At 39.8% G+C, this 26,051-nt stretch overlaps 1 protein-coding gene and 1 long non-coding RNA gene across 2 annotated transcripts in view; both read right to left on the bottom strand.

Moving 5' to 3' along the window:
• Positions 1-6,482: 6,482 nt before the first annotated feature.
• On the bottom strand, positions 6,483-11,190 carry LOC308290589. Its single transcript, XR_013962304.1, has 3 exons — positions 10,965-11,190; positions 10,575-10,844; positions 6,483-6,596 (listed from the first exon to the last, which is right to left on the bottom strand). It is a non-coding gene; the product is annotated as an uncharacterized lncRNA (long non-coding RNA).
• A 2,774-nt stretch (positions 11,191-13,964) lies between these two features.
• Positions 13,965-26,051, bottom strand: part of mybpha (myosin binding protein Ha) — a gene marked incomplete at both ends in the record, with an annotated part of 57,506 nt that continues 45,419 nt past the window's right edge. The window contains 2 exons of the mRNA XM_080732694.1: positions 13,965-14,269; positions 14,765-15,055. Coding sequence (XP_080588820.1) covers positions 13,965-14,269; positions 14,765-15,055 — 596 coding nt within the window. The remainder of the gene's footprint in view (positions 14,270-14,764; positions 15,056-26,051) is intronic.

Below are 26,051 nucleotides of genomic sequence, written 5' to 3' on the forward strand. Positions count from 1 at the left end.
CAATGATTTATGACACACTTTTCATAATTCATTGTTATCACTACTGTATCTCCACCAGGCCAGGCAGAGATCTGTGCTCAGAGTTGCACACTTTTCTATTTTCGAATAGGTTTCGTTTTTAATATTGCTGTGGAAGAACTGTATGATCATTAAGACTGTGAATTTTGAATGACACTGATCTCAGTCATGAAGTCTCACCAATAATGTTGAATGAAATGCCATTGCTTAATGCTGAGAGTTCCTCTCCTCGCTTGATTTGGCACCAGTATGTTCCATTGTCAGCAGGGGCAGCAGAGCTGATGGTATATTCTGTTGAAGTTGGTTCAGCAGAAGGTAGAGGTGTTCCTTGGTCTTTATGGAACCACTGATATGTCCAGTCTGGAGAGCTGCCTGTAGCATCACAGCGCAGATTAACCCTCTCCCCTGGATAGATGTGGGCAGCAGGTGGATCCACAGACAAAGCTGGAGTTACGCTGGACATTGTCACATTGGGAAGGTCATTGAGAGTAGTAGCTGGAGGAATTGGAGGAATACAGATAGGACAAGGCCAAGGGTTAGATCACAATAAACACAATAAACAACAGCAATAACAGTTGTAGAACTTTTATGTTGCATTAAATGCATAGAAAGTCTGTAAGAGGACATGTGGGTGGAACCATGGGCTAAATGTGAAGCTGATAACAAAACAAAAATATATGGGCATATGGGTATGTTATTTCTGAGTCACAAATACAGTATGTAGGTATATTCTCACAACTATTTTCTCAATCATTTAAAAAAAGTGTCATGCAACAACAGTGAACAATGGTTTTAGACTCTTGTGAGAGAATCAAATTCCATGCGTTTTTAAATTGCAATCTCTTCAAGCTAGTGTAGATTAAATGACAAACAAGTATATGGCTGCTGTTTTGTTTTAGTTTGGTTGATACTGTACAGTATGTCACACTGAAAGTATAACAAAAAAGAGAAGCAAGCTTACTTCTTTTTTTTGTTCCTCGTAAAAATGTGGTAGTGCTATGTTCTTGCAGATTTTTTCCACAGAAAATAATCAGTGATGTAACATACATTTTAACTCATTTAGTGCCACCCCTTTCACCACTAGAGGGCGCCCAGTGGCCATAGAAAATCCCATAGAGATATGCTGGTATATGCAGAAGCCCTGCAGCCATGACTTGCCTGAACACTTTCCTTTGTGCATGTACAGGAAGAGGATGAAGTTAGCTTGAAGTTAGCTATTGGCTACCAAGCATTTTAGAAGCCTTATTTTCGTCAACTTAGCCATGATTAAACCTTGCACACCTCATGCATGGGAAAAAAACAGAGAAGAATGAGCTCTAAAAAATCCAATGCAATCCTGGATTGCATTGGAGTGGATTTGTGCAGTTTGTTCACAGCTTTCAAACAAAAAAATCCGATTGGAAATCCGTTCAGGCATTCTTGAGATAATCGCCATTATGTTTTACATGTTATGTAAACAAACATGGCTGCCCTGTATGTTAGATGGGGTTGTATGGGGGTGGAACATGCAAAATCGCGATTGAAATCATGTTCACTAGATTTGATGGGGTCCAAAAAAAAAATTCAAAAAAAAATCTTTCAATTTTTTTTTTTTTTTTTTTTTTTTTTTTAATATCCCGAACTAGTTCGGGATAGGCACTCTGGGATGCGATAATATATCCCGAACTAATTCGGGATAGGCACTCAATGAGTACAAATTACAATGTGCCTTTTAGTAGACACTCCTAGTGACATATACTTCACTTAAAAAACAAAACAAAAAAACAGTCGACTAAATCCACAATTAGTCGACTTAAATATATTTCGGCGAGCTGTGGTGGCCGAAAAGAGCTGATCTGCAAGCTGTGAGCTTGTAGATCGGCTATTTTCGGAGGTGTTCAAAATCATTACAATAAATCTAGATGATTATTTCAAAGTGTAATAGAATCAGACCATACCATTTCCCTCAGCATCCTGGGCTGTACAAAGAGCAGCAATCACTGTTGAAAAAAGAGAGTGCAGAATTCAGAGTTGGTGTAGAGTTTAGACAATACACAACAATACATGAGAGAAAACTTATGAAACATATTCACATATTCAATAATTACACAAATAACAAAAAAATATAATTTGGCTGCCAAATCATTTTTTGATGACAAAACTGTAACAAAGTGCAACTTCCGAAAAAACGAAACTTACATATGATGCTGAAGGCCTTGATAAACCACATTTTTCATTGAGGTCTGAATGCCATGTGCAGACAGATGGTGTTGGTGGTGCATGCACAGCCGCAGGACTGTGGTAAGTTAGTTAGTCAGTTAGTGAGGCAATGCAAGTAGGGTTGTGTGCTTAGTTCAATTTGAAACGTACGTAGGCTATAGCGGCTTTCCTGTGCAGCAGCTTTCCTGTTTCACTTGCTAGTTCTTTTTTTTTTTCTTTTTTTTTTTTTTGCAAAAGGAAATGTGTTGGTTAACCACAGAAGTGCGCACACACAGGAATGTCCATTTCTGTTCATTTATCAAAATGAACTACCAAGGAAATAAAACAAATGTATCTGTCAAAAAAGATTTTACAGCATTGCCTTTTGACTGCTGTGGTAAGGGCCATGCTCTATGTCCCCTCAGCCCTATGTTCTATCACTTTAGGGTAAAGGTTTGAGGTTGGGTTGGGGTTAGGTTTATGGTTAGGGTTGGGGCTAAGGTTGAGAGAACATACAGGTACTGTTTGCTTGGTTCATAAACAAATATTGCATATAAACCAAATATGTAAGTTTAAGAGCAGTAAGACTATGGGTATTATAACAAATATATATTTTCTTTGCTTTCAGACATTTTGTTCAGTTTATATCTATTAAGAATGAATGTTTACATCTATAGTTACTGTCTTACAAATTTTACACACGGCGTTTGCCGTGTTGTTATTGTTGCTATGGTGATATATTACTACTGTACAGTATGTTGATGAGTTGCTATGGTGATTTAACCTTTGCTGCTATAATTCCTCATGGGGCTTTTTGTGTTTTTCTCATGTCACACTTTTGCGGGTGTTATCTTGCTAAACATGCAACACTTCTTCTTCTACATGTAACACATTCTCTCTCTCTCTCTCACTCTCTCTCTCTCTCTCTCTCCCTCCCTCTCTTGCACACAGTCACACACTCACTCTCGTGCACGCACACACATATGCACGCACACACGCACACACACATGCCCCTCACAAGGTCCATGTGCAGGTGCAGGAGGAAATGTGACTTTCATTTGCAGATGAGCTGACATCAACAAGGGGGAGAAAAAAAGAAAGAAAAAAAACTGCCACATTAACCAAACTTTATTTACAGTGTGTGAGGTGCTGGAGGTAAATCAGGTAAATCACAATGCATGAAAAATCTACATTATATATTTACACTCAAAAATCAAAATGTTACTATGATCTTTTGTTTTCCTAAAGAAGGTCAATGGCAGATTCATTTACAGTAGATGAGCTGACATGAAATAATGCACAGAACATAAAATAAATCACTATGAACACTTAAGTGCATGTGAGTTAATTCACAACGAGAAAGGGGCACAATGGAGAGCATATCACTGAGATCATGGATTCATAAAATGTGAAAAATATTACAGGGTTTGCTTACAGGCTTTTTTTTATGAATTAGTTAGTACCCAGTGGGATTCAGTATGATTTTATTTTGACAACATTGCTGTTTTCTTTATTCTGTTCAATTAAAGCCCCAGCCATTATCCAGTGATCGAGGCACTTTAGTTCTTACATGAGTGACTGATCATCCTGCAAACACATTGCTACTTCCACCTACACTTTCCTGTTGCCTTTGTCACATACCGTATAGTATCTCTATGTACAGAAATGAGACTCAAACAGTAGCCTCCAACCCCTGCCTTCCTATAATCTATTTCGACACTATGGATTTCGACACAATCCATAGTGCTTTCTTGGGTTGAAATACTATTAGCAGAACTTGTATCTGAACTGACTGTCCTGTGCCTTTCCTAAGAGAACTGCTAACACAGTATTCAATCAATCAAAACACTTTTTTAGTTGTGCAATTATCATCTATAGAATATCAATGAATGTTTTTGGAATACTTTATTAACGGTTTGCAAAAGGTACAGCGATACAATTATACGACAGTGCTAAAAGGTTAGTACAAAAAGCCCAGAGGGCTTGTTTCCATTCTGGTCCTATGTATTCACCAAGACATAAAGAGACGTGGTCTGTGCTATAAACAAGATATTGTGATTGTATTTAAAACCCTGCCATGTATTAGGCTACTTTAGTCATGCCTTGTATTGTGGAAGTCATTCTAAAGCTATTTATCTAAAGGTATTTCTGGAGCATTTGAGTTCTTAGAGGAAAGGGTTATCACATGCTACAAAAAGTGTCTTCAGGTTTTGCTAGTAAATAGCATATAATATGATATTGATATGTTATTTAGCAAGTTCCAATGTGCTTGAGACTACAGTCACTGTTACTGCTATTGGTACTGTACTGTGCATACACAATGGCTTCTCTGACATGGATAAACATATCACACAGCATCAATATGGTCTCTTAAATAAAACAAAGCAGTAACACACTATTTGTGACATGGCAAACAAATAAAACAAGAATATTTCAGTACACACTACAGTATATATGGTATCTGCTGACATCTGGTGTCTGGCCAAAGAATTGAAGCATTGTCTATATGTCCTGAACTCACCAGTGGTGAGTTAACATGTGTGTTAATTTCAGAGCTTATTAAAAAAGGCGATGTATGATATCATATTTCATTGAACAATTAGTCTGCTGCCAGACCTGACACCCTGGGGGTGTCAGCTTTCGTCAGATGTAAGAAGGAGGTTCCAGTGATAAAAGGTTGGGTCCTAAAGCACACCCTGACAAGGAGCAACTGCTGTCAGTGGTGGAAAGTAACTAAATACATTTACTTAAGTACTGTACTTACAGTAAGTAACATGTTGAGGTATTTGTACATTAATTGCGTAATAATCACTACATCTCGGATTCAAATAGGCTATTGTACTTTTAGTCCACTACATTTATTTGAACACTATAGTTACTAGTTACTTTGTAGATTTTGATTATTATTACAAAACATACATTAACCACTTCAGGCATATAGCGTGTTCATTTGAAAATAGCCGATCTGCAAGCTCACAATGTGTCGCGATCATAGACTGTAAAATATAGGGTCGCGATGCCATGCATTGTGAGCTTGTAGATCTGCTATTTTCAAAAGATGTTTGTACATTTGAAAACTTGAAATGGGACATTCTGCATTTCAAGTACTTTTACTTTTGGCACTTTAAGTACATTTTGATGCCAATACTTTTGTACTTTTACTCAAGTGCATTGTGAATTCCGGACTTTTACATGTAAGGGTGCCCTCACACCAAAGTACCTATGCATGCATTTCAATGAGAGTGAAGCGGTTTCATGCCAGCAGAGGATTTCTGCAAAAAACGCTCTCTTCTCATTGAAATGCATTGGCGGAACGCGGATTCCACTCTCATAGGTATTTTGGTGTGAGGGCACCCTAAGGGTACATCAAAATACCTAGAGTGGAATCCGCCAATGCATTTCAATGAGAATGGAGCGTTTTTTTGCAAGTAGAGGATTTCTGCAAAAAACGCTCCATTCTCATTGAAATACATTGGCGGATTCCACTCTAGGTATTTTGGTGTGAGGGCACCCTAAGGGCGGAACGCGGATTCCACTTTCATAGGTATTTTGGTGTGAGGGCACCCTAACAGAGTATTTCTATATTGGAGTATTGATACTTTTACTTAAGTAAAGAAAGTGAGTACTTTTACCACCACTGTTCACCAGCCCTGAGCCTTTATCATCCTCACGCCACTGCACCTAACCTAACCTCCGTTTCCTCTTGAATGAGCACACCTCCAATCTTCACTGACCCTCACACGCAAGCCCCCACTCGCATTATGACACTTTCTGTTTGTTGCAACAGGAAATGTGTTGCTGAACCGCATTCAGACATTGATGAATTTGTCAGTTCCAGTATTACACATAGTCTTGCGTAGCCAGACAACTATTCCAAAGTATTACAAGCAAAACAAGGGGGGACAACAGCTAATCTAAACTAGAAAGGTGCAATCCTGGGAAATCTGCAAGTGTGGTTGCACCGACACGAGTCGCAAGGAATCCGCTGGGAAAAAAATGTGTACTGTTCCTGATGAATTCCGTCTTACTATTTATAATTGCATATTGCGATGTCAGGTGAAGCTTGACCAATCCTGTCTGATAACAAAGGGGACAGAAAAAGTCCATTGAACTCAATGGGGTTTTGGGGTTACAGAAAACGCTCACTTAATTAATGGACTTTTGGGGTTACATAAAATATTACAGAGAAGAAATTAAAATGTACAAGGACAATAGTCTTCTTGTGTGCAGCAAACACACTAACTATGTGATAATTGTCTGGGCATAATGACTGGGAAGTCAACTCGGTATTGAAGGACAACTAAGTAACAACACTAAAGTGATCTAAATATATCCTCACTGCTTGAATGAAATCAGCCCTCCATTTCCATCTGTCGTTTCACCGGTCTCAGATGTCAGAGCTAGTGCGTGAGAGAGAGAGAGTGAGATGTGGGTCAGTGATATGCCTCTCGTGAAAAATATGTACAGAAGTGCAAGTCATCGTCAAGTGAAAACCTAAGATGTCTGATTGCCTGTAATACCTTGGTCCTCTGGGGAGGTTATGGGGAGGGGTGTTGATTCACTGCAAATGTCTTCATCGTCATCTGTCTCTGCAGGTCAAATTGTTTAACAATAGCACAATTACATCCAAGGCTAAGCAAATAATGAAGAAAATTTAATATGAGAAATCAACCAATAGACATAACTGTAAGCCCGTCACAAGTTGGTGTCGAGTGCTGAAAATAGCCGACCTACTAGCTTGTAGATCTGCTCTTCTCTCAGCGTTTAACAGCATCACACAATGTGGTCATTTCTTAAATCTATTTTACTAGCCCTTACCCGTTCAAAGATATGAGCTCCAAAATGATGTGCAGTGTGTGGGTTATGGGATGTGCACTGGAAAGTAACTTTAACTGGTGCTTACATGATAATATGTAGGAGCATCAATGTAAGAAATACCCGTTTCGTTTAATGGCTACCCCCCCCCCCCCCCCCCCCCCCCAGCCCGCCCGCCCACCCGCCTGCGCACACACCCGCCTGCCTACACACACACACACACACACACACACACACACACACACACACACACACACACAGCTGGTTAAACATGTTGCCTCATGCTAGATGCAGAATAGATGTGCCTCAAGCTAGATGCAGAATAGATAGTAGATACACCATAAAAATGCTAATATACAGCATACGATTTGTGAAAGTGACAAACGGGCTTCACAGTTATGTTAGGTGTGTTCATATGCTAATTGTGATGCGATTTCAGATCAATTGCTCCAGCCACTGAGGAGAAACGCTGTTTCAGACACCAGAATAGATATAAAAACGCTAATATACAGCAAACGATTTGTGAAAGTGACAAACGGGCTTCACAGTTATGTTAGGTGTGTTCATATGCTAATGGTGATGCGATTTCAGATCAATTGCTCCAGCCACTGAGGAGAAATGCTGTTTCAGACAGACAGATTTTTGGAAAATTATATGTTTGATATAAATATATATGGGATACCTTTATTTGAAGCAGTCAGTGCAACCTCAGTGACACGGTCATAGTCATCCAATGGGCAAGGGGCATCTGTAGCATAGAGGACAAGTCTTAACATAAATCGTAAACATTTGAAAGAACAGTGCTTATACATACAGTACATACATACCAGGCTGAGGCAGTGAGTCGCTCTGCTACACATGCATACATAGTACATATAGTACATACCATCACATGTCTTCAGCTCAGCCATGGTGAGAAAAAGGTTGGGCTCCTCTGGCTTTTCTGCATTCTGGTCTGTGAGAAAAAAGAAAGTCAGCTGCAACTGTTGCCACAAAAGACTGTAAACGATTAAGCTGTAATGTTTTCCATGAAATATTATCACATATAAAAAAAAATCTTTTCTTTTTTTTCTTTCATGATTTTTTTGTTGTTGAAAATAGCAGATCTGTAATGACGCCCTGTGAGCTTGTATATCTGCTATTTTATTTTTATTACCTGGTGTTGTTTGACCTCAAACCAGATTCAGAGCTTGTAGAAACTAGTTATTGGTACTTATGGGGAAAAAACATATACTGAAAGATGAGGAAGATAAAGACCAACACCTGGTTTGTGGGTTATTCTCAGAGTGATGCATCCGATAAAAACAGCGATAATTCCAAAGAAGAGACAACCAGAGATGGAGAGAAGCACCCTTCTTTTCAGAACTATTAAGAGAGGAGATAGGAGAAAGGGAGAGGAAATCAATATACTAACTCTTGTACTGTACTGTATGATTCTGTTGTTCAAGTAAGATTCATATGTCATATCAGTTACAGTATTTGTGACAAGCAACAACAATCCTTTGACAAAGGTATGAATTAGTTTTGACTCACGGAGGTTCTTGGTCTTGAAAGCATCACTGGAGGTGGAGTTGAAGACTTTATTAGAAGTTTGCATAGGAAAAGGTACAGTCCCTCTTACAGAGTAAGAGGGACGTCCAAAGCGGATTCCTTTGCAGGTGTACTGGCTCTGATCAGGGTCATCCTGGGGCGTCACTGTGAGGGTGTCAGAGGGACCCAGACTCGTTCCTTCTCTGAACCTGCATGTTTTAGTTAGTGTTTTAGAGTGTTTCAGACCGGGAACGCATCTGTTTCACAGTGCTTTAACTATTAAAAAAGATTGCAGATATGTATATGTATATCTGCAAGCTTGTAGATCTGCCATTTTCGCTTTAAAAAGAATGTATCCTTTTTAAAGCAAACATTTGTAACTCAAATCTTTCTTTCTCAGGGTCCCTGGAACTAAATATTTTGAGATGTGACTGAGGTCCGCGGTCAAACACATCATTCTAGGGGTCCTTGACATTAAAAGGTTTTAGCACCACTAGATATAGAAACATACATTTTTCAGAAAACCGTTAATATTTAGAAGACATTTTTATGTATTTTTCAGGCCTTATAGGATTATTTCAGGATTATACTCTCCCCAAAAATAATATTTATTTGTTTTTGTCACATTCCTAAGCCTATAATTTCATTATAATAAATGTACCCCCATTGATTCCGGATGAACTGAACTACTCCTGAACTACTCCTTTAACAGGAAGATGTAATGGGACATACTGTATACTTTATAACCTTTGTGCTTGCCTTGAACATATAAATCATACCATGTGTAGTTCCACTGGTCTTGGCTTTGGCTTCCCTTCACCTCACATCTGAGTAGGAGAATATCAGTGGAGAAGACTTCTGACCAGCCAGTTAACAAGGTCATGACGGCCCACGGACGCACTGCAGACAGAGTGAAGTGAACTCGTGCCAAAGGCTGCATGCTTGCAGATGCATTTAAAGAAGCAAAAGGTTATTACCGTATGCTTACCTTGAATGTCAATGTTACGGGCTTCTGACAATTCTGTGTTAAATTCTTTTTTCTTGCCTCTTGTAGCTTTGCATCGATACTCTCCCTTGTCTGTTTCAACAGCAGAGCTGATGGAATGATTACGTCCAGAAGGGAACAGTCGTGATTTATCCTTGTACCACTGATACTCCCATCCAGAGGAGACCGTAACATCACAGCTGAAGTGCAGAGATTCTCCAATGTACATCACATTGTACTCTGGAACTTGCTTCAGTACAGCTTTGGGCTTCTCATCTGAGGTTAGTTGGATATATTTAAAATGCCAAAAGTTTAGATAACACTGCAAGAGCTATTCTAGACTAGGGGCATATTAGTCATTCATCATTAGTCATTAGTCATTCATCACCAGATATATTTAAGGCACATTTTGACCATTTTAATTTTCCTTATCTGGCCTTTTCCCTTTGGCGAACATTTTAAATGTTTTCCTAAAATGACCTGCTATGGTTTTTGACTATAGACCTTTGGTGTCTATAGGAAACATTTAACCAATACAAAATGTAAAATTATCCATTGAAGTGAGGTAACAGTAGCGTATAAATCATCTTACCATAGACTGTGAGAACAGAACCAGAACTACTTCTAGTACTGACAGATCTGCTCTTATGTCGTCCCCTACACTTATATTCTCCAGCATGTATGGCTGAGGCAGAGTGGATGGAAAGAGTAGCTTTATCCGAGTCCAGGGATGAAGAATCGTCCAACTGCATTGGTGTTCTATTTCTGAACCATGTGTAGGTCCAGTCAGAGCTGTCTGGAACCCCACAGCTCAACTCCACACTCTCAGTGGGAAACACATCTGACCATGGAGTCATTAGCTTCAGAGCTGGAACAGGAATAGCTAAACAGAAATATGAAATTGTGATTTTTCTGTACCCATATTTATGCTGTTTCCTTTAAACTCTGTCAAGAGGTTATGAGAGTCAATGGCATGATTGGCATCATCAAAGTATAATACACATTCAAAGAGAGAAATATAAGATTTACTTAATGTTTTGGCTCTCACCAAATATCTGTAGAGTCCGAACCTCGCTGTAGTCTGTATTGAATGCTGGTGTGCCTCTTTTGGCCATGCACGTATAATTACCACTGTCTGATGAAGTAGCTGAGCTGATGTTATAACTATTGCCACTGATTGATAGTGGTGTTCCATCTTTGTACCATAGATACTCCCAGCCAGTGGAAACGTCAACTTTACAACCAAAGGACACTGGCTCTCCAGTGTACATCTTCTCAACACTTGGATCTTGAGTCATGAAGGGTGTTGGCTTGTTAGCTAGATTTGAAAAGGAAAATGTTTATTCTGCGGTATCAGAAACAGGTGTCTAAACTCTGTTTGCTTGTGCAATGTAATAGTAATCTGAAATTGTCAATCAAATAAAGAAACTGTGCTCACCGTGGACTTTAAGAATAAGCTTGTTGCTGGAATGAGTTTTGACCGGCCTGGTTCTGTGTTGTCCTCTACAGGAGTACGTTCCAGCATCTTCATGTTTAGCAGATGAAATGATGAGAGATGATCCCTCTGCTCCAGGAGACACACTAATATGATCACCACTGAGTTCATGTCCGTCTCTGTACCAGGTATAGGTCCAATCCGAGCTTCCCTGAACTCCACAGCTCATTTCCACTCTCTCAGCAGGGAACACATCGAGCCATGGAGTTTGCAGCTCCAGAGAGGGAACAGGTATTTCTGCATAGACAACAACATGGCATCAGTTCTACCATTTCATTCACATCCCTTCCCTATTAGTCTAGTAAATCTAGGGAAAAAATACACTCAGGTTGGACGCACTGCAGACACAGTGAAGTGAACTCATGCCAAAGGCTGCATGCTTGCAGATGCATTTAAAGAATGAAAAGGTTATTACCGTATGCTTACCTTGAATCTCAATGTTACGGGCTTCTGACAATTCTGTGTTAAATTCTTTTTTCTTGCCTCTTGTAGCTTTGCATTGATACTCTCCCTTGTTTGTTTCAACAGCAGAGCTGATGGAATGATTACGTCCAGAAGGGAACAGTCGTGATTTATCCTTGTACCACTGATACTCCCATCCAGAGGAGACCGTAACATCACAGCTGAAGTGCACAGATTCTCCAATGTACATCACATTGTATTCTGGAACTTGCTTCAGTACAGCTTTGGGCTTCTCATCTGAGGTTATTTGGATATATTTAAAATGCCAAAGGTTTAGATAACACTGCACAAGCTATTCTAGACTAAGGACATACCGGTATTAGTCATTCATCACCAGATATATTAAAGGCACATTTTGACCATTTTAAGTTTCCTCATCTGGCCTTTTCCCTTTGGCGAAGATTTTAAATGTTTTCCTAAAATGACCAGCTATGTTTTTTGATTATAGAACTGGTGTCTATAGGAAACATTTAACCAATACAAAATGTAAAATTATCCATTGAAGTGAGGTAACAGTAGCGTATAAATCATCTTACCATATACTGTGAGAACAGAACCAGTACTTCTTCTAGTACTGACAGATCTGCTCTTATGTTGTCCCTTACACTTATATTCTCCAGCATGTATGGCTGAGGCAGAGTGGATGGAAAGAGTAGCTTTATCTGAGTCCACGGATGAAGAATCGTCCAACTGCATCTCCGTTCCTTTTCTGTACCATGTGTAGGTCCAGTCAGAGCTGTCTGGAACCACACAGCTCAACTCCACACTCTCAGTGGGAAACACATCTGACCATGGAGTCATTAGCTTCAGAGCTGGAACAGGAATAGCTAAACAGAAATATGTAATTGTGATTTTTCTGTACCCATATTTATGCTGTTTCATTTAAACTTTGTCAAGAACTTATGAGAGTCAATGGCATCATATTATTGTCAAAGTATACACAGTATTCAAAGAGAGAAATATGCAATTTACTTAATGTTTTGGCTCTCACCAGATATCTGTAGAGTCTGAACCTCGCTGTAGTCTGTATTGAATGCTGTTGTGCCTCTTTTGGCCATGCACTTATAAGAACCACTGTCTGATGAAGTAGCTGGGCTGATGTTATAACTATTGCCACTGGTTGATAGTGGTGTTCCATCTTTGTACCATAGATACTCCCAGCCAGTGGAAACATCAACTTTACAACCAAAGGACACTGGCTCTCCAATGTAAATCTTCTCAACACTTGGATCTTGAGTCATCAAGGGTTTTGGCTTCTTAGCTTGATTTGAAAAGGAAAATGTTTATTCTGTAGTGTCAGACACAAGTGTCTTTATGCTTTACTGCTTATGCAATGTAATAGTAATCAGAAATGGACAATCACATAAAAAACAACTGATGAACTGTGCTCACCATGGACAGTACGTATGAGCTTGTTGCTGGATTGAGTTTTGACAGGCCGGGTTCTGTGTTGTCCTCTACAGGTGTACGTTCCAGCATCTTCATGTTTAGCAGATGAAATGATGAGAGACGATCCCTCTGCTCCACTAATATGATCACCACTGAGTTCATGTCCGTCTCTGTACCAGGTATAGGTCCAATCTGAGCTTCCCTGAACTCCACAGCTCATTTCCACTCTCTCAGCAGGGAACACATCGAGCCATGGAGTTTGCAGCTCCAGAGAGGGAACAGGTATTTCTGCATAGACAACAACATTAGTTCTACCATTTAATTCCCATCCATTCCCTATTAGACCTTGGCAATAAAATGTTTATACATGTATAACTGGCAATTTCTAAATCTAACACTAGCTCTAACATAATTCTTAAAAAGGATATTTTAGAAATGTTTTAAAGAGATTTTCTATTCTTACCAATAATTTGAAGAGAAATTGTCTCGCTGTCATTTGCAAAGAATTCATGTTTGCCTCTTTTCCCCTTGCATGTATACATTCCACCAACATAGGGAACAGGAGAGCTGATGGTGTAGTAGGATTTACTGGAGTCAGAAGTGATGAGTTGAGTTCCTTCTTTGAACCACAGATACTCCCAGCCAGAGGACACAGCAACTTCACAGCTGAAGGTCACTGACTCTCCAACATACATCTGATCAAAGCCAGGATCCTTAATGCTTAATGTTGACTTGGGTCTGTTTTCTAAATCACAAAGTACAACAACAACAACCCATCATACACTTGAGGTATGTAGTGTAGCATGTATTTGTTATCTAGTACTAGTAGCATAATAATGCATAATTCATTCAAAAGTCTTTGAGAGCAAACTTCAAAAATATACTTTGTATTATCAGTGGAAGAGAAAGATAATGTGACTACTATCTTCCCTCTTGATATGTTGGCAACTTGGCATTAGAAACAATGACAGAGCTAAGCAATAACTACTTCTGCTGCACTGACAATACAGTAAGTGTCTCTTATCCAATCGGATATAATATAGCCAATTAAAACAACCAATTCATGTCATTTTTCAATCTTGTCAAGATAAACTAATGTGCAACAACAGTTAAAAACTCACGATGAACTGTGATATCAGCAGAGTTGCTGGGTCCAGAGCTGATGTTCCTAGTTTTATGGTGACTTTTACAGGTGTAGAGTCCTGCATCGGTTTGTGTGGCTGAGAGGATGGTGAGAGACATTCCCTCTGCATCCAGGGGCACAAGTTTCTGTCCATCTCTGTACCAGGTAAAAGTCCAGTCAGAACTCCCCTGAACTCCACACTTCATCTCCATTCTCTCAGTTGGAAACACATCCAACCACTGGGTCTGTACCTCCAGAGATGGCTTAGGAGGATCTGGAAATTTGCAGAAAATGGATATCCACATCAAATGTTCAAGAGTTTGACATTAAAGGTGATGTCTCCTGGGCTGGGTTAAACAAAGTGCTTACCAGATAATTGCAGACGTTTTATTTCACTCTTCTCTGTATAGAACGGGTCCTTTCCTCTTTTGGCTCGACACCAGTAGTTTCCTCTGTCAGATGGCTTTGGAGATGTTATAGTATAAGTGCTGGATGTGTGAATCTCTGTTCCATCTCTGTACCACATGTATTCCCACCCAGAGGACTTATCAATCATACAGCTGAATGAAACAGGTTCTCCGATGTATATTTCTGTCAAACTTGGAGTTTGTGTCACTCTGGGCAGGGGCTTGTTTGCTAATCAAAAACAGAGAAGAAACAGACATTTTATTAGTCCAGATTCACACAAATGTCATCACCTACAACAGGGATGCAACTGATCATGACATTTTGTTTATTGTATGGTTACAGTGCATGTAAAATCACTTACCATAGACTGTTAAGCCAAATATGTTACTATATCCACTGATAACTGCCTTGGTCTTGTGATGAGCTCTACAGGAGTACTTTCCAGTATATGTCTGTGATGGAGGCAAGACGGTGACAGTTGAACCTTTAGGACCGAGGGACACAGTGGAGTCTTCATTGAGCTTCTGTCCATCTCTGTACCAGGTGAAGGTCCAGTCAGAACTCCCCTGAACTCCACAGCTCATCTCCACTTTCTCAGAGGGAAATACATCTGACCATGGAGTCTGTGGCTCTAGAGATGGCGTTGGTGGGTCTGCAATTTTATAAAATATAAAACTCATTACAGAGATTTATTAAAAACATTTTAAGTCCGTATTCATAATTGTTTCTCATATGTTTTGTCTTAACTAGCTCTGTAAGAACAGTATGATTATTATTACTACAGTATAAAGTCTGAAAACAACTGGTCTCAGTCTCACCGATAACTTTCAATGAAATGCCATTGCTTATTGCTGAGAGTTCCTCTCCCTGCTTGATTCGGCACCAGTATGTTCCATTGTCAGCAGGGGCAGCAGAGGTAATGGTATATTCTGTTGAAGTTGGTTCAGCAGAAGGTAGAGGTGTTCCTTGGTCTTTATGGAACCACTGATATGTCCAGTCTGGAGCCCTGCCTGTAGCAGCACAGCTCATGGTAACCCTCTCCCCTGGATAGATGTGGGCAGCAGGTGGATCCACAGACAAAGCTGGAGTTACGCTGGACATTGGGAGCAGAGTTGTCATGGGAACGTCATTGGGCGTTGTTGCAGCTGGGGAAATGGATGGGATACAGATGGGATGAGGGTTAGATCACAGCACAACACAATAACCAACAGCAATAAGTCATAATGTACTGCTATGTTCACGGAAAGACCTACAGTATGTGGGTGGAACCAAATTAAAAACTCATAAAACTGAAAATCAGTTACCTTCAATACAACTGTTTGGCTTCCTGACAGTATTGCACTTATCAATATAATTGTTTAATATACTTAAACTTGTGCGTGATTATAATATGATCCCTCTCACCCTTGCCCTCACCCCTTCACCTGCCTCTGCAAAGTTAGAGCAAGTCGTTCAATTTAACTTTTTGTTTATAATTTACATAAATGTCTGTTGTTTGACTCCTGTTGTCTGTGTTCATGTGTGTGTTGAACACGCCAACAAAAGATCATTATAGTATATTTCGTATGGGCACAGTTAAATACAGTAGTACAGTATGTGCCCATTGACACATTTGAACAGCTGTCCTTATTATAATTTGAATGTGGTTTTTATTGCCTCTGAAACTTACACCGATGATTGCTGTTCAAAATCACAACAATTTGCAATAAATGTAAAAGGTTATTTCAAACAGTGTAATAGAATCAGACCATACCATTTCCAACAGCATCCTGGGCTGTACAAAGAGCAGCTAACACTGTTGAAAAAATAGGAAATTCAGAGTTAGCATAGAGTTTTGACATTTCTAGTATGCATGAAAGAAGTACAAGACCTTTTCCAAAGAGATGAGAATGATAGGTCACTAATACCCAGCTCTGTTCAAATGTTATGTTAGCATGGCATATCTTTATAATAATAATAATATCATTATGTATTTGCGTGTCAGAGAAAACATTTAAACATTACACAATAATTACACAATTCAAACCAAATATAATTTGGTTGTAATCACATCCAAATTATAGGCCTACTATGGCAGAATAGTTGAAGTGAAACTTCTCACAAACTTACGTATGATGCTGAAGGCCTTGATGAACCACATATTTCAATGCATGAACAATGCCATTATCGTTAATCTGTTCTAATGAATCGTCTAGACAAGACTGCGATAAGATTGTATCAGTATGTAAGTAGGTTGTGCTTTGTTAGTTTCTTAAATCACGTAGGCTGTCTCTTTCCTGTGTAGCTTCTTTCCTGTTTCACTCACAGACAAGCCTTTTTGGGGGGCAAAAGGAAATCTCTTGGTGAACCACATTCTGACGTCTATCATGCACGCACATGCATGAATTTCCATGCATGAACATTTCTGATAATTGCAAAATCATGACTCATCATTACTACCAAGGAAATTAACCAAAATTAATCAGCATTTTTGATTTACAGGAGTGTTATTGACTGCTTTGGTTCACATACTAATTTCATTGCATACAAATCAATTATTGTGTACAGTATGTACAAGAGCAGTAAATGATTCATGATGCACTTTTTTAAGTTATTAGGAGTGTTATTTTTTTTACATTTCAGTTACTGAATTTGATTATAATTACTTAATCAATTATAGAAATTGGTTTACTTTGTTGATTAATTAATTTGATGTCAAGATTATTGTTGACCTCGAAACCTGTTAACTGGAACAAATAGTTTATGTTCTAAAATTGACAACTGATTTTATCGGTTGCCAACATTGGACTGTCAGCGTAATCTTAATCTTAACATATATATTTTCATGTGTTCTGTTGAATTTTGCACCAATGATTCGCCATGCAACTCCTTGCTACAACACAGTTTTAAGGTCAACCACACCAAAGCAACTCTTTGCAACTGCCATAATGGTTGCATGATGTTGCAAGGCCAATCGTTGTGTCAGAGCATGACATCAAGGCTTGTCCTGTTGCCCGGGACAACTAATACATCTTTAAATGTAGCCTACTGGCTCTTGGTTTCACCTTTTCTGTGATGCTCCTAGCAGCGTTGTGCTGTATGCAGACTATGGACTTTTTTTTAAGGAATATGAAATGTACTTGTCCAGAGGACAAGTGCCTCAAAAAGTTGACGTCAAGCCCTGGGGGTGGTTTGGCCTAAGAGACGCAGGTCTTGAGATTCTGAGTGATAGGGTATATAGTGATCTAATTTTCGGACTCTCAGCACAGAGATTCCATAATCGAATCCTAGGCTGTTCTCTACAGTTCAATGTTGGAGGTTTTTCAAGGCTAAAAAAGGAAAAAAGAAAATATAATTTCTACAAAGAGTAATAGACATAATATGCTACGAGTGACTGAGACAGAGACATATAGTGTGGACATGTATGCCTGAGACTTTTTTACTGAAATAATTAGACTTTAAGCACCCAATGCATTGTCAATGGAAAAACAAACTTTGGCAGGCTACTAGAGCTACATACTTAGACCTTGAAGGCTAGAAACACCGTTCAAACTGTATCATGTTCAGCTTACTGTGGAAATGTTTGCCTGAAAATGAATATTTGAAATGTTAGTTATAGAGATATACTCCTTTAAAGATTCGGAAAATTAACATGTGGCTCAATGGCAGATTTGTGCACCTCAAAAAATTAATTTGCCTAGAAATATACTTTTTATTGGCCATGGCAGACATTTTAATTTCCACCATTACCGATTTATGTATTTTACATCATAACTCCTGAACCAAGTATGATAATACAGTCTGGCGCATTCGATTCTACAAGTGGCTGCTTCTTCTCGGTGAGGTATCATACATTGGGTGAAATGTTTGTGTGAGAGAACATTATTTTCACTTCTCCTCCCTGACCAGATGGTAGTGGTCTTAGTGGAGGGGGCCCTTCTCCCTTGAGGATCTGTTTCTTCATAGGGCAGGCTAGGATTGAAGGCGGGTCTAGGTGGGTCTAGCCTGACAGGGCCTTTATACTTCCTTGACCCCTGACTCCGGGTCCAGAGGACTCGTGATTTGTCTTAAGAATGGTCGTGCCACTGTGCGTGACCTTTGGGGTTTTGGGACGTTGGCCATCGTCGCTTTACGGGAGTGTATGGTACCCATAGGATGGAGTACTGAACTGACAGAACGAAGATAAACACAAGTGTTTCGTACGAAACACCTGCTTATTAAGTTCTGGAAGAAAGTACTCCATCTGACTCTCGGCCCTCTGTTCGTGGCAAGCAGAGCTACAGAGGAGGAGCGGACGGGCGTCACCAGCTTTAAGGGGGAGACGCCCCAGACAATCCCTTCGGCCAATGATATCGTCCTGCGGGAGCTAACTAAGGAGTACTTCCTTCCAGAACTTAATAAACAGGTGTTTCATACGAAACACTTGTGTTTTCACTGTTTGGGTCCCGGGCAAATGTCTAATTTCCCGTTTGGGTCTTGAGTTAAAGGTTTGGGAATCACTGGTATGACAATGAGTATGAACGTCAATACTGACCATAATACTACCATGATACTGAGTCTGACCATTACAGTATATTGACCTTGACACTGACCAAATGATGATACTGACCATCGCCAAATTGCTTCTTTGCTTTCTTTTCCCAGACATTGCTTGCCCTTGGACCAGAACACTGGGTGACAGTCTAATAACTCCCAATCCACATTTTCTCCTGTTCCTCCCATTTTCGTGGGACCGGCCCGGGGAGGCCAAACATCCATCCTCCTGATATCCACCTTGCTGCCGAGTCATTTGCACATGACCTTGAATCTTGACCTTAATTGAGCCTGTTACATCTCCATTCCCAAATATTTAATACATCATTTAAATATGTAGCTAAGTGATGGCTCTTACAAGTGTCATGTAGATGTACTCTGCCTTATTTGTATTCCATTTCTTTAAGCACACACATATATTAATTTGATATTTTATTGTTATTTTATTTTTTTCTTCTGCTTATGATGATCTTTTCAAGTGTGCATGACTGCTGTCCCTCGGTTTCCAAAAGATCATATCCGTTTCCTTGGCTTCATTGGCTCGGCAGCAAAAACAAAAAAAAAATCCCTAAAAGGCCTGTCACTATTTTGTTCTGTACATGCTCAGCACGGGTGCACACTTGCTGGGCGGTGTATGGACACAAACAGAAGCAACAAGGAAACCACAAACCTCACAGTTCTTTATTCGAGAAGAGAATCACAAACAATTTACAGTCACATACTTCTCGATTTCTCACCTCGGCTCTGCTGTGTATCCCAAAAGAGTCAAGCGCAATGCACTTGACCTGCACTTACTGTACACCTTTTGCACTCCAAGTGTAATGCACTTTACGCTCTGTACTCAAATGAAGGTTTTCACTTACAACTTAAGGTTTTCAGCCTTTATTTTGAAAAGTCATAGGCCTGACAACCATATTATTTTACCATCTGACAGAGCTCATTGAGACATTTAAAATTATATATAAAAGTAAGTTTTGCCAAAAATGTCACTTGGCACACTTTGCGCTCCAAGCCCTCGATATTATATAACAGACAATAATAGAAGTGGATAGCTTTTAAATAAGCTTTTGTAAAAGTAAACTATTGCCTAACACATTTGCTGACACATTTTCAGCATATTCTCATGAGGGCCATACATATGAAATAAATTCATCTCTAATAAATATAAACCCATGGATTTATTAATATTTGTGAATTCATGACACGACACTGATCATGATACTGACAAGGAAGAACATTTCTGTCTCAGAGTCCAAAAGTACACTTTAACATATCCTTAAAGTCACTATAACATGTTCATGGGTTCTCCATTTTATTAAGTAGTATATACTGTATATGGGGAAGAAAAAATATATAAGAAATCAGACACAGACATGAAAACAAGTCAAAACTATGCTACATACATGGTAGGAGGAATTTAGTTTTCCCTGCAAACTAAAGCCTAAATGCATGTTGCTTGAAAAGCCACGGAGTCACATTGCCACAATGTTCAGTTAAAAATGAAAAATGATAAAGAATTTGGTGTGTTCGTGGATCGGGAGGAACCGAATGTGAAGTTGGTTGTAGCTTGAGTTCTGTTCCATTCACTATGTACACACAGCGGCAGAGCCATCCGCCGCTCACCTCCCCTCTGGAGAAGAAAGCAGAGAAACATCCATAAAGGGACAGATATGCACGTGCATAATAAAGTGCCCTGACACAGACCCACGGCTCCGACTCATCTTAAAAGTTTAAAACACTAGCCCTTACCCGTTCAAAGATATGAGCTCTGAAATGATGTGCAGTGTGTGGGTTATGGGGTGTGCACTGTGCACACAGTATATGAGGGATGGAAAGTAACTTTAACTGGTGCTTACATGATAATATGTAGGAGCATCAATGTAAGAAATACCCGTTTCGTTTAATGGCTACAGAGATACTGTGTACCGATCTGCATGATTTTTGGACAACATCTATAACGGGGCCAGACAACCCCCCCACCCGCGTGTGCGCACGCACACACACACACACACACACACACACACACACACACACACACACACACACACACACACACACACACACACACACAGCTGGTTAAACATGTTGCCTCATGCTAGATGCAGAATAGATAAGCCTCATGCTAGATGCAGAATAGATAGTAGATACACCATAAAAATGCTAATATACAGCATATGATTTGTGAAAGTGACAAACGGGCTTCACAGTTATGTCAGGTGTGTTCATATGCTTATGGTGATGCGATTTCAGATCAATTGCTCCAGCCATTGAGGAGAAACGCTGTGACAGACACTCAGACAGACAGACACTCACTCAGACATTCCGAAAATTATATGTTAGATAAGACCTAGACTCCTGCTGGCCCTTTTAAAGCACTGTAAGACAGACAGGCAAAGAGAAGAGGTTGAATTGTGCCGAATTTACACTAGCAGTGGTATTTCGCCGGTGCATTTTGAGCATTGTCTTCTAGACTCTATGGAGAGAGTGATTCCCTACAATGGCAGGGTCACATGGAAGCGTCACAAAGGGAAGCGTCAAGGTTTAGAAAAGTTCAACAGAAGTGCAATGTGCTCTGAAGAAGAAAGAATGGTAGACTAGTGTTGGTGTACACTAGACATACAGTACACTCAACACCAAAGAAACAGACTACTGTATGGAAGTAGCAAATATTTATAACATTACAAACTATCAGTTGTCACCTCCCCCTGACCTTTCTATTGTAAATACCATTTATTTTGCATTGTGTTTTACAACTTTATTTTACTATATTTTCAGCATAGCACTGCGTTTTATTTGTCTGTCATGCAATGTTATATGCGTTTGAAAAAGGACCCAATTGAAACAAGCCCAAAAGCTTTCTTGAGGTGTTTATCCTTTTAGTTGACTGTGTAACTGTAGTCATGAAACTGCACCTTTACCTATGCAAACTTCTAATAAAGTCTTCAATCAGTCCATCAATCAATACTGTCAGTGTGAATCTGTGCATCTACAGGGCCTGCATTCTTACAAAATGTACACATCCACTCCAAACGGGAGGCTCTCTCCATTCCGACATGTCGCCACTCCGAAATTGACTTCTTATTGTCGGAGTGGCGACACTCCCATGGGCCTAAGGTTTAGGGTTAGGGTTAGAGATAGGGTTAGTGTCGGAATGGAGACATGCCGGAAAGGAGACATGTCGGAGTGGAGAGATGCACTCTTTACAAACATGCATGCTGCCACAGACAAGCAAGTCTCTGTATTTCTCCTTCCTGTCTGTGAGCTATAGCGGCTCCAGGCCGCAGAGCTCTCGCTTGGACCACAACTCGCTTATTTTACGAGGGTGTACCGTCACTCACACCTCGGACACATTTTCATTGCATTTTGCGCTAAAGCAGAGGGATAGTAATGGCTGGTGTGAATTCCCCGTTGAGGTGACGACAGTCACTTGAGCCAGGCAACATCAGTAGATCGTTGTGAGTGGCACTGTGTGCACGTCACGACCTGTCACACGTCTCAGTCGGCAGCAGTGGTGTAAAGTAACTAAGTACATTTACTTACTACAAGTACTGTACTTAAGTACAAATTTGAGGTAATTGTACTTGAGTGATTCAAATTTTCTGTACTTTTACTTCTACATCCAAATATTGTACTTTTACTCCACTAAATGTATTTGAAAAGCTACTAGTTATTTTGTAGATATTGATTCTTATTACAAAACATACCTTAACCACTTCAACCCTATATACAGTACATTTCAGCCATTTGAAAATAGCCGATCTACAAGTCGAATCGCAACGTAATGTGAGCTTGTAGATCTGCTATTTTCTAAATACTCAATTTTTGAAATGGGACATTCTGCATATAATGACGAGTACTTTTACTTTTGGTACTTTAAGTAAATTTTTATGCCAATACTTGTGTACTTTTACTGAAGTTAATTTTGAACTCCGGACTTTTACTTGTAACTAACCTCACCTACCAGGCTTTCTGGTGTTCGTTCACTACAGGCTGTTTGGTTTCCGCCTATAGCGCGGAAACCACGCGACCGCATATTTCCCGTTGAACCTGTGCGCAAAGGTGGGGGCCGATGGGCAAGGATGGTCGCGAGCTTATGAGAAACAATAAGACCTTAAAACCTGGCTAAAACAGTTGCGTGCATTAGCGGAAGATGGCGATAAAGGAAATCATTAAATGGAAAACATTAAATTAACTTCTGAAAAGCCTACACACGGCCTTAAAACATGGCAAAAACTGTTGCGTGCATTAGCGCAAGATTAGACGAGGATAAAGGAAATCATTAAATGGAAAACATTAAATTAACTTCTGAAAAGGCTTCTAAGCCTACACTATTAGCCGGCTACTAAAAACTAGCGGATCTTGCCACACGTGAATAATTGTTGTGGTTGTAAACAATAACACAGACAATATAAATCCTTATTCTAGTTGTGGGAAGAAAAGGTTATCATCATGGCCCCAAATAACTTTTAAATATCTTGCAATAGAGGCCTATCTGGGCCCGCCCCTTTCCCCCCTCCCCCTGAGCGGCAGCCATGATGGAGTTACTGCTGCAGCAGTGTGTGTCTATGTCTATGTCTATGGAGATGGGACTTTTAATGAAATTAGTCATTACCAGTCCCATCTCCATGATATTTAGATCTAATTCCTTCGCCAGTTCCATCCGCATGATTTGTAGATCTAATTCTATGAGTCCCATCCCCATGATTTGTAGGTCTAATACCATCGCCAGTCCCATCATTATGATTCGTAGATCTAATTCTATCTGTTCCATCTCAATTATGTTTAGGTCTAATTCCATCGCCAGTTCCATCCAAATGATTTGTAAATCTAATTCTATGAGTCCCATCTCCATGATTTGTAGGTCTAATTCCATCGCCAGTCCCATCCTTATGATTTGTAGATCTAATTCTATCTGTTCCATCTCAATTATGTTTAGGTCTAATTCCATCGCCAGTTCTATCCGCATGATGTGTTGATCTAATTTTATCAGATCCATCCCAATGATTTTTAGATCTAATTTCACCACCAGTTCTATCCTTATGATTTGTAGATCTAATTCCATCAGTCCCATCTCAATTATGTGTAGGTATAATTCCATCGCCAGTTCCATCCACATGATTTGTTGATCTAATTCTATATAGTTCCATCCTCATGATTTGTAGATCTAATTCCATCGCCAGTCCCATCCTTATGATTTGTTGATCTAATTCTATCAGTCCCATCTCAATTATGTTTAGGTCTAATTCCATCGCCAGTTCCATCCCCATGATGTGTAGGTCTAATTCGATACATTCCCAACTCCATGTTATTTAGATCTAATTCGATAGTCACATCCCCATGATTTGTAGATCTAATTCCATCACCAGTCCCATCCCCATAATGTGTAGGTCCAATTCCATCGGCAGATTCGCCAGTTCCATCTGTATGATTTGTAGATCTAATTCTATGAGTCCCATCCCCATGATTTGTAGGTCTAATACCATCGCCAGTCTCATCCTTAAGATTTGTAGATCTAATTCTATCAGTCCCATCTCAATTATGTTTAGGTCTAATTCCATCGCCAGTTCTATCCGCATGATTTGTAGATCTAATTCTATATAGTTCCATCGTCATGATTTGTAGATCTAATTCCATCACCAGTCCCATCCCCATGATGTGTATGTCCAATTCTATTGCCAGTTTCATCTGCATGATTTGTAGATCTAATTCTATCAGTCACATCTCAATTATGTTTAGATCTAATTCCATCGCCAGTTCCATCCCCATGATTTGTAGGTCTAATTCGATACAGTCCCATCCACATAATTCATCTGCTTACAATAAATGTGACAAATCTCTGTGAGTATGTATGTATGTAATCCACTTATCTCGAGAAACGTTCGTCCCACCGGCTTCAGATTCGGCACATGAATTAGATCTACAAATCATGTGGATGGAACTAGCAATAGAATTAGACATACAAATGATAGGGATGGGACTGGTGACGGAATTAGATCTACAAATCATAAGGATGGGACTGGCGATGGAATTAGACCAACAAATCATGGGGATGGGATTCATAGAATTAGATCTACAAATCATGCAGATGGAACTGGTGATGGAATTAGACCTACAGATGATGGGGATGGGACAGATAGAATTAGATCTACAAATCATGCAGATGGAACTGGTGATGGAATTAGACCTACACAAAATTGAGATGGGACTAATAGAATTAGATCTACAAATCATAAGGATAGAGCTGGCGGTGGAATTAGATCTACAAATCATTGGGAAGGATCTGATATAATTAGATCTACAAATCATGCGGATGAAACTGGCGAAACTGGCGATGGAATTGTACCTACACATTATGGGGATGGAACTGGTGATGGAATTAGATCTACAAATCATGGGAATTAGATCTAAAGAATATGGAGATGGGACTGTATCGAATTAGACTTACAAATCATGGGGATGGAACTGGCTATAGAATTTGACCTTCACATAATTGAGATGGGACTGATAGAATTAGATCTACAAATCATAAGGATGGGACTGGCGATGGATTTAGATCTACAAATCATGAGGATGGAACTGTATAGAATTAGATCTACAAATCATGTGGATGGAACTGGCGATGGAATTATACCTACACATAATTGAGATGGAACAGACAGAATTAGATCTACGAATCATAAGGATGGGACTGGCGATGGTATTAGACCTACAAATCATGGGGATGGGACTCATAGAATTAGATCTACAAATCATGCGGATGGAACTGGCGAAGGAATTAGATCTAAATATCATGGAGATGGGACTGGTAATGACTAATTTCATTAAAAGTCCCATCTCCATAGACATAGACATAGACACACACTGCTGCAGCAGTAACTCCATCATGGCTGCCGCTCAGGGGGAGGGGGGAAAGGGGCGGGCCCAGAAAGGCCTCTATTGGCGACGCGTCTCGTACTAAATCGGCAAGAGTGCCTCTCATTCTCAATCTCAATACATAAAGGCTAAGTAACCGTATATAACCTCTCCATCATCAGCAATAGTCAGTGGTGCGTGTTCCCCACACTCCCAAGCCCCCACCGTTGCGCTTAGGTTCACCGGGAAATACGCGGTTGCGGAAACCACTAGAAGAAGCGGCG

The sequence above is a fragment of the Nannobrachium achirus genome (assembly GCF_963921795.1).
Source record: "Nannobrachium achirus genome assembly, chromosome: 9".
In the NCBI taxonomy this organism is placed as follows: Eukaryota; Metazoa; Chordata; class Actinopteri; order Myctophiformes; family Myctophidae; genus Nannobrachium; species Nannobrachium achirus.